This window comes from Umbelopsis ramanniana (genome assembly GCF_025399195.1).
Source record: "Umbelopsis ramanniana AG unplaced genomic scaffold K450scaffold_40, whole genome shotgun sequence".
NCBI classification, from domain to species: domain Eukaryota; kingdom Fungi; phylum Mucoromycota; class Umbelopsidomycetes; order Umbelopsidales; family Umbelopsidaceae; genus Umbelopsis; species Umbelopsis ramanniana.
In genome coordinates this window covers 1-16,495 of record NW_026252126.1, presented here as the reverse complement: position 1 = coordinate 16,495, position 16,495 = coordinate 1, and the positions used below count along the sequence as shown (strand labels likewise).

Here is a 16,495-nt window from a genome sequence, read left to right as displayed (position 1 = left end):
CGTATCATCAAGCGATGAAAAAAGTAATCATTATATAGCTGCTGATAAAGATTGTTTGAAACAGTGTTGATACGATATACTACCATTTAGCACGCCGAATTGTTGACGCAATTATCTGCCTAAGAAACCATGTCCCACAAATATATATAAGATGAGTTTTCAATCTACTTCGGTATTATCACTGCCAATCGTTAGTATCAGTGATTGCCAGACAGATTATGCCTGTGCTATCCACATATCGATAATTTGGGTATGTTTGACTGTGATTGGTTAAAAGCTTCTTTTCAAAAATAATATTTTGTCACAAAATCTAAAAAATCTCCTACGTCACGTTTATGGTAAATGCGGGTGACGTTTTGTTAACGCGCAACGAAACTTGACTGTCCTGAACGTTTGATACCTCGCTATTACAAAGACTATGCCGCCAAAGGAGAATTGGGAAAAGTGTAAGCATTCCTGTCGAACAGTGAAGATAAATGGATAGGTGTTATTCGAAGAGTGTTTCTAATGTTCCTGTCATTGATAATAGACGACAAAACCGTTGACGATGAGAAGGAAGACGAGAAGATTGTCGGTAAGTGCAACGAATTGCGTGCATTTTTCATAGCTTGGGACGTCTCACTAAGCCATTTTCTATCCCATAATAGCTCTCGATGAAGGAGATATTCAGCTATTGAAGACATATGTAAGCTGCATTTCTCGTTTGTACATTAAGCAACTCACCTTAGCAAATGAACGATGTGGACTGATTCAACTGTTCACAGGGTCAAGGACCGTACGCATCAGAACTCAAGAAAATCGAGCAAGATATCAAAGATACACAAAAACGAGTCAGTGAAAAGATTGGTGTCAAGGAATCCGACACTGGACTTGCCGCGCCAAATCTATGGGATATTCCTGCAGATAAACAGAGAATGCAAGAAGAGCAACCTTTGCAAGTTGCGCGTTGTACAAAAATCATACAGAGTACCGACGACGAGGCTTCGAAATATGTTATTAATGTAAAGCAGATTGCCAAATTCGTTGTTGAACTCGGAGAACGAGTATCTCCTACTGACATTGAGGAAGGCATGCGAGTTGGGTAAGTGACCTTAATCACAGCTGACGAATGAAGCGACAATTGAGCTAATGCAATATTCCATTATGTAGCGTCGATCGAACGAAATATCAGATACAAATTCCTCTACCACCAAAGATTGATCCATCAGTCACCATGATGCAAGTAGAAGAAAAGCCAGATGTCACATACAAGGACGTTGGTGGTTGCAAAGAACAAATCGAAAAGCTACGAGAAGTTGTTGAACTCCCACTCTTATCACCCGAACGATTCGTCAATCTCGGTATCGACCCACCAAAGGGAGTTTTGTTGTATGGACCTCCCGGAACTGGTAAAACCCTGTGCGCTCGTGCTGTGGCTAATCGAACTGATGCAACTTTCATTCGCGTTATTGGCTCTGAACTCGTTCAAAAGTATGTTGGTGAAGGTGCTCGTATGGTTCGTGAACTGTTTGAAATGGCCCGTACCAAGAAGGCGTGTATTATATTCTTTGACGAAGTCGACGCTATTGGAGGTGCTCGTTTCGACGATGGAGCTGGTGGTGATAATGAAGTACAAAGAACCATGTTGGAATTGATCAATCAACTTGATGGCTTCGACCCGCGTGGTAATATCAAGGTTCTTATGGCAACAAATCGTCCTGATACTTTGGATCCAGCATTGTTGAGACCTGGTCGATTAGATCGTAAGGTTGAATTCTCTCTCCCAGACCTTAAGGTAAATGAAACGTTTCGCATAATGGCTGGGATGTTGTCAACGGGCGCCGCCCTTGGCCCCCAACGTAACACATTATCTAAAACTTTGTTTCTGCTTGTTGTAGGGCCGAGCTCATATTCTGAAGATTCACTGCAAGAGCATGAACGTTGAACGAGATATACGTTATGAACTTTTGGCGCGACTTTGTCCTAACACAACTGGTGCAGAACTACGAAGTGTCTGCACGGAGGCTGGTATGTTCGCTATCCGCGCAAGGAGAAAGGTACGTAACGATGTTTCCATTCGGCATATTACCATTATGGTTTACTAAGTGCTCAGCATTACGTGACAGCTTGCTACCGAAAAGGATTTCTTGGAGGCTGTAAACAAGGTTGTGAAAGGATACCAGAAATTCTCCAGTACGCCAAAGGTAAAAATACGCATAATGTTTTTGGGCTTGAGCATTGGTGATGTGGTAATGTTATGGCTGACTTGCGTTTGTTTTACTTTTTGCTACAGTACCTCATTTGGAACTAGGTGGACGAGGATGGTTGTTGGATATCAATAAAATACATCACTGTAGAACTTGCAGTTTACACATTGACAAAATATAAGAAAGTTGGAGAAAGAGTGTGGTTCGTTTTTGCTAGCGATTTTTACAAGTTAAAGAAGTGACCGTCGTTGAAACAGCAAGGGAAAAAAGGGCCCTTCAACTACGCGCATGGTCACCACAAGATCATCTGAGTCGTTTGGTAAACAAAAAGGTGGAGCCACCAAACTTATTACGTCTTTACTTCATGGAAGACCAAAGTTATTTTGCCTATTTGTTCTCAAAGAACCATATTTGTCGCCAAGGACTCTTTCAATGGAGGCGTCACTGATTGTCCAAAATGAAAAAAAAAAAATTGACGTCGGTAATAACCAAAATAATTCTTTCAGAGTCCTCCAGATCAGTCGGCCATCCGGATTAGGATACGATGGTCAACAAAAAACTGGCTCATGTACTTCGGCGTTTGAGGCAGATGCCGAGATCCTCTTTCTTTTTCTTTTGTCTACATAGCACCACCTCCATCGACAAATACCTTGTTGAAAAGTTAAACCGCTTCGGTCGCTAAAAATTCACTCAGTTCTTGACATCAATGAAACGAAAGAACACCACCTCCTCCGTCGTGCCACAGATTGGAAGGTTACTCCAATCATTCGCCTTCATTTTCTGCGGTATTCTGTCTATCTTGGTCAGCGTTACCGATGCTAAAGGATCAGATCCATCGAACGATGGAACCTACGACTTTGACACACCTTACCACTGCTGCGGAACGATCATCCTACCTGACAAAGCTATATCTAGAAGTAAGAAAAAAAAAACCGTTTGACGACATAAAGGACCACGATGTAATCTCGGTTAACATTTGTTCTTTATTATTGTTGAATTTCAAAAGAGGATGGATATCTCTTGACTGTACATGGCGTGCTACTGGGAGTAGCACTCCTGTTGATTGGCCTGATTCTTCTACTACGTGGATATCACGAAACGGACGCTGGCATCAATAGTCGCTTTATCGCTGGTTTTATTACCATGGCTTTGATCAGCTGGGTTGTTCTGACCAATTTTGAACCTGCAAGAACATATGGCACGTACAGGTGGACTATTTACCTTGTGGTGTGTTTCGTAATAGGCGCCATAGGCGGACTGATCATTAGCTGCACATTCCATCTGTTCCTTATGGTCCTGAGTGCCCTTGGCGCTCTCGCCTTTGGACTGTGGTTGCTTGGATGGAAGAACGGTCTTCTTATTAGTACGTCATGGGGTAGAGCCTTATTCCTCAGCTTGATGGTGCTGGCAGGTCTCTGCGTTACGCCAGTGCTATGGTTCGCTCCGGCTCTTGGTGCTGCCTTCGCTGGCGCGTACATCTTCATGCTGGGCCTGGACATATTCGTCCACACGGGATTCACCTACGGTCCTATGTGCACATTGGATGCTAATCCCAACCATCGTAAGTGAGAATGGCATGAAACGGAACTACCATTCTATTTTAATCTGACACACACACACACACACATTTGTAGCATGCGAGTATTATTTGACGTGGCAAGTGTATGTTATGCTTGCTGCTACTCTACTTCTTTCTTTCATTGGCATGTTCGATCAACTGCTGAGACGCCCTGTGAGTATCAATCAATGCGTAACAGTGCATTTGCAGCACCACTCATCAAATATTTTATTTTCTTGCAGCATCTTGTACGCAGCCAGCATGCTATGTACTATTCCTACAGCAAAGGTATCTTACCTCCAATGTGGGGAAGACCTATCGTAGCGTAGTTGTTATATAACATTTTAATATGTACACCTTACCCCTCTCTCCCTATCCTCTGCCCCATAGTCATCTATAGCAAATTTTTCACGTACAATGGGTAATAACCGAAAAAAAAAGATCATGGTACAAACAGTACTTCGTCTTTTTAATACATCTCTTGGCAAAATTGGAGAAGTCTTACAACTGTCCTGTTCTGCCAACATGCACCATATCGATGTTCCTATGGTGATCAGCTTTATGGACTCAGACTGGTTACCTAAGCGCTGAAAACATATCCGCATCCGTAATTCTAAGTCTGAGCTTTCTAGAATTTACGAAGACCAGGTTTACAATTGTGGCTTGATGTAAATCGCTTCCCTCGCTCCTATAATGCATACATCTTTTACCGGGAAATTTTCTATGCACAGGTGGTTGACGCCATCGTCAGCTCTCGCTCACATAAAACATGCTCACATTACCCGGATCGAAGTTTCATGTAAGCTAATGTGCCCGACCTATCACCGGGTCCAAAAAATCATGTTTAAAGGTTACTTCGGCATTAATGGTTGATGGTGAGAAACAAATGGAATGGTAAGGAGAATATACGTCGGGACTAACCACTGATGTTATCTGGCTTGAACCTGGGATCTGTAGAACGATTTTTAATTGCCGCGAAGTACAGTATCGATGGGATAGGCAAAAGTTGGCGGGGCAATTTTCCTTTGCGGAGAGGACGCCTTCACAATACTTAAATCGTCCAGAAGTCAGCTGTTGACCACCAAAGTCAAGATGCTTCGAGCCACTCCACGCAAAATAACATTTTTTTGGCACTAGGTCATACGAGGGAAAAGCGCCTTGATGTGCGAAAGCGTAATAATGTAAATTGTGTCGCCCGCTAGGAATTTGTAACCCTTCGTGTACTGTGGTCCTTTCCATACTACCATAAGGTTTTTAGGAGCGCCGTACAGATCTTCAAGCAAGCAAATCCTCTAAATTTCGATTGTACAACAAGAAAAATTCGGCGAATGATGAAACCGTAAATGAATGTAGAGGTATGTGCGTTGTGGGGTAAGTGATGGCGAATGCGTTCACTACTAGTCGTTGCGAATCCATGGAAGCACCCAGCAGATTTGGATGCCGCGGAAAAAAAAACCTAACCGGATACTTTCCATGTCTATATCTGGCCAAATTTTTTTTTTGAGCACAGTGGAGAGTACATAATCAGTAGTTGTTTTAGTACAACCGGGAATCCATCGCCTTCATGAATAGTCTTTCACAGAACCTCGATCGTTTGATCGGATTATCGAAATTGAAAATAAAAGCGGAGAAGCAAGTGAAAATGGAAAGTATCTTCGGCAGTTAGTGGTTAGAAATGATCAGTGGTTGAACTGCTTATTAGACTTTTTATCCACATCACGTTGTCATATCCATACATGTAACTTTCCCCACACCTTTGTTCAGGCACCCCAAAATGCTCTCTCCCCCCAACGGACTGCCAATGGGAGTGTGTGCAACATCAATCGTTTTGTACCCGGCCTTTTTTCCTTCGTCTTTTTTTTTTTTTGCTTGTTTGTCACTCACCTCGTTTTCCCATAAAAGTGGGTACTTGAAGAATCCCCTCCAAATACCCGGTGATGGTTGCTGGTTCTACCTCTCTTATATATCCCTCTCTCAAACTATCATAAATTAATACATAATGCGACTATCGTTCTCAACGAAGACTCTATACGTGTTATGCACACTCTACGCAGTGCTTGCTCTAGCTCAAACAACAACCAATACCACAAGCTCACAGGTTGTAGCTACAAATACAACGTTCACAACTATCGACTCTTATATTCCACCAGGATTATCGTCTATTCAAGCATATTCAGCAAACAACACCTTCTTATATTCTGTCAATGCTACCGATTTGAAGAACTACGATGTAGAGCATTATCCTCTCTTGAACCAAGTTGGATATTTGATGATCGGAAAAGGGCCGACTGAAATCGGGTTTTATTCACCATATGGTGGTCCTGGCACTGTCACAATTCTCGCTGCCATCATGCTGGCCATGAACGATTTTGTGGTTCTTGGCCGAGATCCAACTTCCAAAAAGGACACGGCTTCAATTCGGTTGATTGTTGGTGACTGGCAACATGATTATACTACGTTTTGCCAGGAAAACAATTATCCCAGTCCCGACATCGTTGTGGTTGGTACGTATTACAAGTGAAAGTTTGATGGTTTGGACGGTTATATTGACTGATTTATCTCTGCTTTTACATTCGATTAGGAACTACTGCTGTAAGACCTTAAGGACATTCCTACGCTCATTCCAACATACATAATTGACTGTTTTACCATATAGATCTCTGCCACAGCTTCTAAAGGTGAAATTTTGCCTCTGGATAAGCACTTGGATGAATACACTCAGCAACATAATACACTGTTGGTGGACTCTTTCCTCAAAGTAGGTGACAACCTCCACTACGGTGATAGCATTGCATGATCACAATATTGACCGTTTGTTGTAGTACACCTTGTATGATTATTATTACACCAACTCTTGGTATGTATTATGACAATTACATACTCACAGAATTCTGTGTGCGCTAATCTGTTTCAAATAGGTGGGCGGTGCCATTGACCACAGATACGAGACTGCTATTTTACAATCGCACCACTTTTCGAACTCTAAATATGACCATGCCTCCTCCAGAAGGGGATTGGGGCGTCCAATACTGGAATAATTGGTGAGCATACCAAAAGTCCATTGATATACAAGTACTACGCTTTTTTCTAATACGGAATTGTGCAATAACAGGAACTGGACTACATTTGTCAATTATGCGACGAATATTCGAAATTCAGGACTTGGATATGGTTACCAATTTTATGGAGAGTATGATGAAGAAAGTAAACTAATGACTATGGTTGCTAGAAGCAACATCTTGGATCTGTTCCCTACAAATCGTCAATGGTAAGAAACCACCGATTGTAGCTTGCTTTTCATGGATTATATTGATTGTAACATGCTTTTGTTTCTTTTCAGTAATCTGTTATCTCCCATCTTCAACGACATATTGGATAACTTTATTCGTCCTCTATGGACTCCGACTGATATAGGCGGCAAATTCCCGACAGTTGCTAATCCGGACTTCTACACTACTGAGGGCAATCCTGCTTTGGCGAAATGGCTGGCGGAGCCATATACCAACGAGCCTCCGTCAGATCTGAGCATCTTCACCGGTCAATACGGTGACGGCTCCGTCGTTGGAATGAACATAGACACCCCTGCCAACACTAAATACTCGAGCAGGTAAGATATCCTCATTTTAAAAAAGCTAAATAATTCTGCTTTGCTGACTTTGTCTTAGTTGGATGAATGATACTTTGACAGGGGGAAATACGACTGAGACAAGTGAAATTGGAATTGGTTATTTACCTGCTGTAAGTAATATCATAGCAGAACACATATACATAATGAGAACGACACTAACAACGTAGGCATATCTTTGTTGGCATATCTAGAGCGCTTCATGTAAGTTTCCAATGCTTACAGTTCAGCAACTTTAATGAAAGATAACTAACGTAAACTCATTGCAGTCTTGGGTGGCTCTGGATTAGCTTTGGCTTCTACGTCAAACAACACTGAAATGGCATGGAACCTGATCGTACAAATGATCGATCCGGAACAAGTGTAAGTGCTCATTGACGTGTTTTTCATGTTCAGTTTTCATTGCTCAGCTGTACTAACTTGACATCTGTAGATACCTGAATAGTAAGTATCTAGATGTCAACAATACCTCGACAAGCGATTGTAAATAGACTCTCACACAAATTATTACCCAAAAGTTATCAATCAAGCAAACGGTTTGTATCCCCCATATGACACGTCGGCATCATACCCTCCATGGTCTCTATCTCCATTTACTGTCGCTAGAGAACAAGTCTCGCACGCTGTACCAATGCAATACCCTCACATCACATTTCCTCAAATTGCTGATTTTGAAAATTCGCATGTCTTCAGGTGAGCTCAGAGTACACTTTAGTTTGATCACTGTTTGCCTACTTCAGTGTATAGTCAAGCTAACCTTTTGCAAATAGACAACTGTTTCTCAACGTAGTCGAAAAGAATGCTACCAACTCGCAGGCCATAGACGAAGCGTGCAGTGTCATGATGGAGATCTTAGCTCCCGAATGCAATAGTTCAAATTGGTACCCAGTCTACGGTGATTCATGTCAGGCAGGAACCCAAAATCTGGTTGTTTCTTACGAATGGACTAACTCCTCGGGTATAGCGTGCAAAGGTCCTCCAACTCTACCTAAGCCGATCTATGTTCCTTGCGCCTATGCAGTTATAGACACTAGACAGAGCATTGCCATGCTTAGTCTGACATCGTTATGCGCCATCATCTCTCTCGTATATGCCGTTCTATTGTACGTTTACAGACGAACAGCTGTGGTCAAACGGGCGAGTTTTATGTTCTGCGAGCTCGTACTGTTTGGATCCTTATTTATCTACTCTACCGTATACTTTCTCGCCGGTCCTGCTACTACTGCAAAATGCGAGCTGGTAATACTAGTGGTTGTCATTGGTTTTGCTCTGCTGTTTGGTAGTTTATTCTGCAAAATTCTCAGAGTCTACAAAATTTTCAACAACAAGGGCTTTGTAGCTCTTCGCTTGACCGATTGGTATCTACTCAAACGACTAGCTGCCATCTTGGTAATCGAAGCTATTGGCCTTATTGTTCTTGCTCGCGTGGATGGTGGCCCTCAAGCAGTTATGTACGATACTTACACAGAGCCACAGACTGGACAGAGTATCATGCAGGCTAAATGTGTGTATGGAAACATCGGTGCTCTTATTTATATTGCTGTATTCAATCTTCTTTTGATTGTTTACGCTGTTGCTCTATCCATCGCAACATGGTATGCAAAATCATTTTTCTTCTCCTGTTTGATAATTTTAGATTACTAACAATGTCATATACAGGAAAGTACCCACACAATACAATGAATCCAAGTTTGTCATTGCTGCATCATATGCCGTAGGATTCGGTGCTATTCTACTGGCTCCCTTGATATTCTTCGTCACAGATCCTACGGCTCGCCTCATGATCATAGGATTGACTATCGATTTTGGTGTTGTTATTAGCGTATCTATATTCTGCCTTCCCAAAATCTACACTGCCATTCAACTTTATCGACAAGAGACTATTCGTCGACGACCAGGAGACACACTTGATCGCATCCGAAGTCGACGAAACTGTACATGTGGAGAGAAGCATTCATGGTGGAAATTCTGGCGTCATGACAGTGACTGCTGCTCTTCACAAGGATCTGGACCATTCAAATTGAAGACCAAGCCCTCCGTTTCGCAATTTACCAAGAGAAAGAGTTTCCTACAAAGCATAGAAGAAAAGGAACCCGCAACCCACTTGAGCTCGCGACGTACCATACAGCGAGGCAATATTGGACATGTCCACGAAGAAGACGTGGTTCGATCTACTACAGTGAATAGCTTTGTCGTCGACAATCATAAAGACATTGATGATCTCAACAGTGCAGATCTCCATGATAGACAAGACAATGAGCTTGTTCTTCTCAATCGTCCTGTCAACTCACTCAGCCGACGATCACTCAACGAGCAAAGGATTGCCTCTAATTCGGCCACAAATCCATTACATAGGCGAAATGTTCCGCCAGCACCTTATACCACCTTTTCTCCCTTGTTAGAGCAAAAGATTGCTCATTGCCCCCACTGCGGAATTGGCTTTGACGCCCGTAAAATCTAATTTTTATTTTTTATTTTTCACCTCTATAATTCATCATTAGTTAGAAGACACTGACAAACCATAGAAAACTTCTATTCTTTTAAACTTTGTAAGTTAGCCTGAAAGAACACTGAAAATAAAGCCATGTACAGAACAGAACACATACCTTTTTTTTTTAGATGGGAAATCGTGCGACTTGGAAAAAAAAAAAAGGTGGACGATTTTCCAGTCAAACCCATGTGCTCCATGGTTCCACTTGTTACCATCCCAGCCTCTTACAAACAAAGCCACTTTTGCGGGGGAATGGAGAGATGTTCAGTTCATTAACCTCCGTGCACCTTGTCGACGACGCAGATATTGCACTTTTTCATTCTAGTTGATGGAAATTCTAATGTTTAAATGACAAACGCTTGTTGGGGTATAGCTCAATCAATGTAGGACATTACCATAGCTTTGAGGCAGTGGTCCTAAATTGGCGGGAAATACCACAAGATCAAAGAGGTCTGTGTTACTGATACCACGCGTTCCTCGGATAATGGCTTTTGGGGGGTCTGAAAGTTGATTTCCAGCTCCCCCCATTATCAGATTGGAGGTACAGAACCAGACACGTTCCCAAGGCAAACCAATTCAGACAAGGCCATTTTTTTTTTTTTGAGTTCTTTCTCGCTTTCTTCCTTTCTACACGCCCAAACTTTCTCTTCAGTGTAAATCTCTGTAGCACTTTGCTGGCAAGTGTTTACACCATTCGCACGGAAAAAATCCACCGGAGCTAAGACCCGCTTCCTTTGCTCGGTTTTCAGCATCTTCGTAACGAAAGCAACCTATATCACACATGATACCCAACAAGATACTCAGGGTATTCCTCTTGTACATATCTTACATATCATTCCTTGTATCAGCGCAGTCCACCAATACAACTAAACCATCCACTAATGCGACTGCTGACTCATACTTGACCATCGATCAAGCTGTTCCAATTGGAGCGGCCCAAATCCTATCATACGACATCAACGATAAATTACTGTTTAGCGTCAATGCTACCAATCTAAATCAGCTAAACATGTATACGCAACCGGAATTACCCAACGTTGCCTATTTCATGGTTGGGACTGGAGCTATACAAATGGAGCTATGGTCGCCATTTGGCGAAAATGGTAATACTGTAGTAGCTCCAGCTCTCTTATTTGCAGTCAATGACTGGGTCGTACTTACTCGAAACACATCCACGACGACGGGAGGAACCATGGCCACGGTCAACGGCAACGATACAGTCACCGTCAAAGTCGTTGTAGGCGATTTCAACAGCGATTGGATGGCGTACTGTGGTGAAAACGGAGTCAAATGTCCAGATATGGTCATTCTCGGTACCACTCAGGTAATAATTGAATCTCACCAAGGTTTCCACATCTACAATGTCTGTCTAAAGCTTTCTTCCCATGGATAAAGATTGCTTTGCATGCTGCGCATGGAACGATAAAGCAGCTGGATGATTTGTTTACACAGTATACACATGAAACAAATGCTCTATTGACAGATTCTTTCCTGAAAGTGAGTCAATTAAGCTGTGACATGGTAGTTATTCAATAGGCGAGCAATGATTTTCTAATCTACGCGTAGTATACATTCTATGACTATCAATGGGACGAGCACTGGTAAGGGATTTCGTCTCTTCACCATTGGAGTTATATATATGATAACTAATTAACTTTGATGGAATAGGTGGGCCGTACCATTGTTGACAGACTTGCGATTTACATATTACAATCGAACAACGCTTCGTGCTCTCAATATAAAACCTCCTCCTCCTGAGGGTGATTGGGGCTTGCAGTGGTGGGACAACTGGTAAGCGACAAAGGCATTTATTGTCCCTCGAATTAAAATTACGCTTACAAAAAATTAACTTTCGTGCCTAGGAATTGGACCGTATTTTTGGAAAGCGCACGCACAGTGATGGAATCCGGCATCGGATATGGATTAGAGTTTGTAGGTCAATACGACGAAGAAACAAAGCTGATGAACATGATATCAAGAGATTGGCAGGTCGATTTTTTTAAAGCCGACGAATCCAGTTGGTACGATTTTTTTCTTATCAGTATACACTATGATGCTTGTATTGCTTGATTGTTATCTTACCTACTATTTAATTCAAAAGTGCTCTACAAAGCGATGCGTTCCTATATGTGCTGGATAACATTATTCGACCGCTTTGGGCTCCAAATACCACTCAGAAGAGTATCGCTAATCCGCTTAAACACATTTCTAATGCATCATCCTTTGAGCAATGGCTCAAAACACCAGTGGACAAAGTCAATCCGTTCACCGTCGATCCTTCTGGATTCTGTTGCGATTATGATTTATGGCCGACAGATATTTTAGCTGGTTATCGAATAGATACTCCGGCAAATTTTAACTATACGTCGGTGTGGATCAAAGACTGGGCCATCAATTCTACCGCTTACTGGGACAACTCCAGCGAAATTGGTGTTGGAATGGCTCCTGGGGTAAGCATCTTAAAGGGATGTGAGCGATATTTTTACAATATACTAACATTTTGCGATAAATCAACTTTTAGCAAGCTACATGTTCGTATAGGTGAAATTTTTAAATGAGGGTTCGAAGAGCATACTCTAACTAACCTTTATTGTCTATCTTTACAGTCTTGGGTGGTTCGGGATTAGCCATTTCCAGCACAACGGAGCACCAGGATTTAGCATGGGATTTCATTCAGATGGTCATCAATCCTACAAACTCTGCAGATGAGGCTCTTGAATACAAATGTCAGTTTTGGTCTCAAATGTTCCACCAGAATAACACGAACACTTACCAAATATACTTTGATATTTTAGATCTTAACTTGCTGAACGAGGCAAATGGTGTATTTCCTCCATACGAGACAACAGAACAGTTTCCTCCGTAAGTTATATTCCTAGTCCTGGGGGAATGACCATGACACAAAAATGTAACAAATATTCGATCCAGATGGACAGCGCCATCATTTTATACTGCACGTCAACAAATTTTACACGCAGTGCCAATGCAGTATCCTCATAGCACATCACCACAGATATCCAGCATAGAGGATAACCATGTCTTCAGGTATGATTCAGTGCACACATTTTGTCAATCATGAACTCTTGCTGACATGGAGGTTTCGTCAAACAGACAAATGCTTTTCAATATGGCATTTAAAAATGCCACTAACGAACAAGCAATCAATCAAACATGCGATCTCCTCAAATGGTTAATGGCACCCGACTGCTCATATGAATTCTGGACAATTACTGTTGCAGATAGATGCAACCCTAACACTGGTACACTGGACGTATCATTTTCATGGACAAATACAACGCCTGTATGCCATGACGGTGTACCTATGCCATCGACGTACTCAGTACCTTGCTCCTATGTGGACTTAACGACACAGCAAGGATTTGGTATCACCGTGTTGAATTCATTTTGCGCGACCGTTACCATCGTGTATATGATCTTGTTTGCCATCTATCGACAGACGCGTATCATTCGAAGATCAAGTTTTCTGTTTTGCGAACTGTGTCTGCTGGGCTCTTTATCCATATACACCACTATCTATTTACTCATGGGTCCTCCTTCCCGTGCTCGTTGCACCATGACTGTTTGGACTCTGATACTTGGCTTCTCAATGTTATTTGGATCTTTGTTTGTCATGACTTGGAGATTGCGTAAAATCTTTCATAGCAAAACTGCAACACCTTTGCAGATCACAAATTGGTACCTTGGAAAACGACTGCTCATTATTGTAGTAGGAGAAATCGTTGCTCTATTGATTCTGACTTTCGTGTCAGGGGGTCCTCAACCATATCAATACCAAACAGGAACCATACCTGACCAAGGAGACCCCATTATGCAGGTAATTACGAACAAAGGCTACAAATCGCCGTTGTAGACTTGGGTTTTTCTCATCATTTATTCTTGCAGTCAACTTGCGGATATGGCAACGAAGGTGTACTCATTTATATTGCGGTTACGAATCTACTGTTCATCATGTACGCTGTCGGCCTCTCAGTAGCAACATGGAATGTTCCTACTCAGTACAATATCTCTAAATACGTCATTGCGTCTTCTTATACCATCGCTTTTGGAGCCATCTTGGTCGCCCCTTTGATGTTCGTAGTCACTGATCCATTCGCAAGACTATTGTTGATTGGTGTCACGGTGGATTCTGGAGTTTTGATGTCTGTTTCAATCTTTTCAATTCCAAAGCTACTGATTGCGATGAAGCTTCGCAAGAAGAATGGAAAGAGCGTTATGAGTGGCCGCTGGTGGATATTCGGGGCTACGACGAGAAAAGATGCTATAGACGAGTCGTTCAGTTCTGAAAAACAACAGTATGAACATCAATCTGGCCTTCGACAGAGATTGACAGGGTCCGGGAATGCCAACAATCTCGGACAATTTGATGAAGACGATGATAACGAAATACAGGAAGCTCTGTCGCCATGGGTTGCTCCACTCCAAACGCACTCGCTCACGGATGAGAATGGCTCAGGGACTTCACCCAATGCTGACTCCGCCATTTGTGAGCGTGCAGACGATTATAGCAACACTCCTGCTATTCCTGTCGACAATAAGCGGCCGGCAGCAGCTTCGTATTCTATCAGCTTCCCAGCTCCTCCTCTTGGCTTGCGGCAACGCCAGGCCACACATGCAAGTGACGATTTAGCACTTTATGGGGTCGTCGGAAATATGGACGACCTTTTCATATCGGGAAGGTCTCCTGTTGATCAGGGCTTGGTGTATTGTCCAAATTGTGTAAGTGCACAGACATTTTAAATCTTTTATTGTTTGGAAATCTATGGCTTAATCCTTTCTATATTTTTATGCAACTTAGGGTATTGGTCACTCGCATAAAGGCTCTACTTAATTCTATATGTACATTGCTCGCATCCCCTCTACACTACTTGTCGATAGCCATTAAAACATAATGTTTAATATCGAATCGAACTTCATTTTTGTTTTCGCTTCGCCTCCTTCTTTTTGCGTAATTTGCACTTGCGACACATACATGTCCCGTCTTCTAAGTCAGTGTCTGAATCAGTGTCACTGACGGCGACAGAATCGCTCTCGCTACTGCTGGGGCTTGATGAGCTAGTTGATGATGAACTGGACCCTGAGCTGCTTGGAGGTACTCTAGGCACAAATTTGAGTCCATCAATTCTATCCACAAGTGCTTTAAACGAAGGGTCTGTTTCTCCTCGTTTTGAGAGTTCGCGATAAAACTTGGCTGTCAACTTTGGTCTGGAATGGCGAGCTGCGAGGTATACATTTTCGAGGTTGGTTACAGAGCAGAAGTTTTGAGTTATGGCGACAGTAAAGTCTATTCAATAGAGCTGTTAGTCCACTGAAGAGTTCCACGCAATGCTATTGCAGTATTTACCCAAATTCATTACAACGTGTGCCCAGCCGGTAGGCACAAAGATAGTTTCACCGGGTCGCTGAAGAACTTGTACCATTCCCAATTTCTCACCCAATGATCTAGGATCCGTTGGGTCATCTCTCTTTGTAAATTTTGGAAAAACCGTAGCGAACCAGGATACAGCTTCATGGTCATAAGGTTTCATAGGGGGATCGACAATCTCCTTTGGTGTGCCAGGTGGAAACATCGCCCATCGTTTGTGGCCCTTTAGGAGGGCATTCCACGCTGATGTTCCCAGAGGATCGGTATGAATACTGATAGTAAGGTTAGTTTCACGTGCACTAGCCATGATGAATACTACATTGCAATGAACATACCCAGTGCCACTACGGGCATCGCCCATTACGAACCATTTGTATGGTGGGCGGCGTCGCTCACCAGCAAAATGGAAAAGATCATCCGAGAAATAGTCCGGAACCGTATAATCGTCCAAAAGCGTTTTGCGCTTTTCTTGTTTCTCTATCTTGCTACGTTTGGCAGGACGGACAGAGCTTTCCGATGAAGTTGAGCTTTTAGTTACCGTGGATGATTTTGATTTCTTTTTGCCTCTACCCCATTTTTCGAATCCGCTATCAAATATGTACAGCGGAGAGTCGTCAACCTGGCTCTCGGTATCGACATAATGAAAGAAATGCTTCATTTTGAGGTACACATTGTTCTCGTCGTCATCTTCTCCGACCTTGAAGGTCTGTGATCCGTACTGCTTGATCATGTACTGTTTTTTTTTTTCTTACATGAGCAAAAATGGTTGACATATAGTGACCTCCTCAGTAAATTGTCTCTCACCTCTCTGTTCCAGCGCTGCTCAGCAGGCCACTTTTTCGTCAAATTAAGAATAACGACTGGCAGTTCTGGTCGTTCGTATTTTTCAATGAATTCTTCCTTTGGTACAGTTAAACCATCAATTCGATCGACAGTATCCACTATGGGGTCTATCCAAAAGTCCTGTTTTGCAAATTTCCATTTGTTCCATTCGAAAAGGTCCAATTCTAAAGAAGAAAGCGGTCATTAGCCAATTCAACATTCGCATGGGAAGCAATGCGAAAAAAGGGAACTCAGAACAGCGTTACTAACCTGAGCGTGCTTTCACTTTTGCTCTAGTGATACGACGCTCGATGTGGAGGGTCTTAGAAATCTTTTTATCTGAAGTTGCTTTTCGTTTAACGGGTTCTTTGGCAGACGGCATGGCCATTACCATTGTAACAACAGCTATGAATTCCAATGAACAAAAAAA

At 42.4% G+C, this 16,495-nt stretch overlaps 5 protein-coding genes across 5 annotated transcripts; 4 read left to right on the top strand and 1 right to left on the bottom strand.

The window, feature by feature from the left end:
- The first annotated feature begins 261 nt into the window (after positions 1–261).
- On the top strand, positions 262–2,383 carry K450DRAFT_247799 (uncharacterized protein). Its single transcript, XM_051590124.1, has 7 exons — positions 262–574; positions 648–685; positions 765–1,081; positions 1,150–1,774; positions 1,878–2,036; positions 2,106–2,183; positions 2,273–2,383. The coding sequence occupies exons 1-7, from the start codon at positions 508–510 to the stop codon at positions 2,288–2,290; spliced, it is 1,302 nt and encodes a 433-aa protein (XP_051443220.1). The 5' UTR covers positions 262–507; the 3' UTR covers positions 2,291–2,383.
- A 282-nt stretch (positions 2,384–2,665) lies between these two features.
- K450DRAFT_247794 (uncharacterized protein) lies at positions 2,666–4,303 on the top strand. Its single transcript, XM_051590123.1, has 4 exons — positions 2,666–3,103; positions 3,193–3,747; positions 3,821–3,918; positions 3,987–4,303. Exons 1-4 carry the CDS (start codon positions 2,893–2,895, stop codon positions 4,071–4,073), a joined length of 951 nt encoding a protein of 316 aa, XP_051443219.1. The 5' UTR covers positions 2,666–2,892; the 3' UTR covers positions 4,074–4,303.
- A 1,358-nt stretch (positions 4,304–5,661) lies between these two features.
- Positions 5,662–9,830, top strand: K450DRAFT_301228 (uncharacterized protein; the record flags this gene model as incomplete). Its single annotated transcript, XM_051593740.1, has 14 exons — positions 5,662–6,248; positions 6,326–6,336; positions 6,401–6,502; positions 6,567–6,601; positions 6,663–6,785; positions 6,857–7,012; positions 7,085–7,351; positions 7,410–7,482; positions 7,564–7,573; positions 7,639–7,732; positions 7,803–7,813; positions 7,888–8,062; positions 8,140–8,964; positions 9,029–9,830. The coding sequence occupies exons 1-14, from the start codon at positions 5,744–5,746 to the stop codon at positions 9,828–9,830; spliced, it is 3,189 nt and encodes a 1,062-aa protein (XP_051443218.1). The 5' UTR covers positions 5,662–5,743.
- A 3,679-nt stretch (positions 9,831–13,509) lies between these two features.
- Positions 13,510–15,168, top strand: K450DRAFT_247790 (uncharacterized protein). Its single transcript, XM_051590122.1, has 3 exons — positions 13,510–13,695; positions 13,764–14,597; positions 14,677–15,168. Exons 1-3 carry the CDS (start codon positions 13,690–13,692, stop codon positions 14,707–14,709), a joined length of 873 nt encoding a protein of 290 aa, XP_051443217.1. The 5' UTR covers positions 13,510–13,689; the 3' UTR covers positions 14,710–15,168.
- K450DRAFT_247788 (uncharacterized protein) lies at positions 14,588–16,495 on the bottom strand. Its single transcript, XM_051590121.1, has 6 exons — positions 16,336–16,495; positions 16,048–16,250; positions 15,725–15,976; positions 15,579–15,670; positions 15,223–15,515; positions 14,588–15,162 (listed from the first exon to the last, which is right to left on the bottom strand). The coding sequence occupies exons 1-6, from the start codon at positions 16,457–16,459 to the stop codon at positions 14,792–14,794; spliced, it is 1,335 nt and encodes a 444-aa protein (XP_051443216.1). The 5' UTR covers positions 16,460–16,495; the 3' UTR covers positions 14,588–14,791.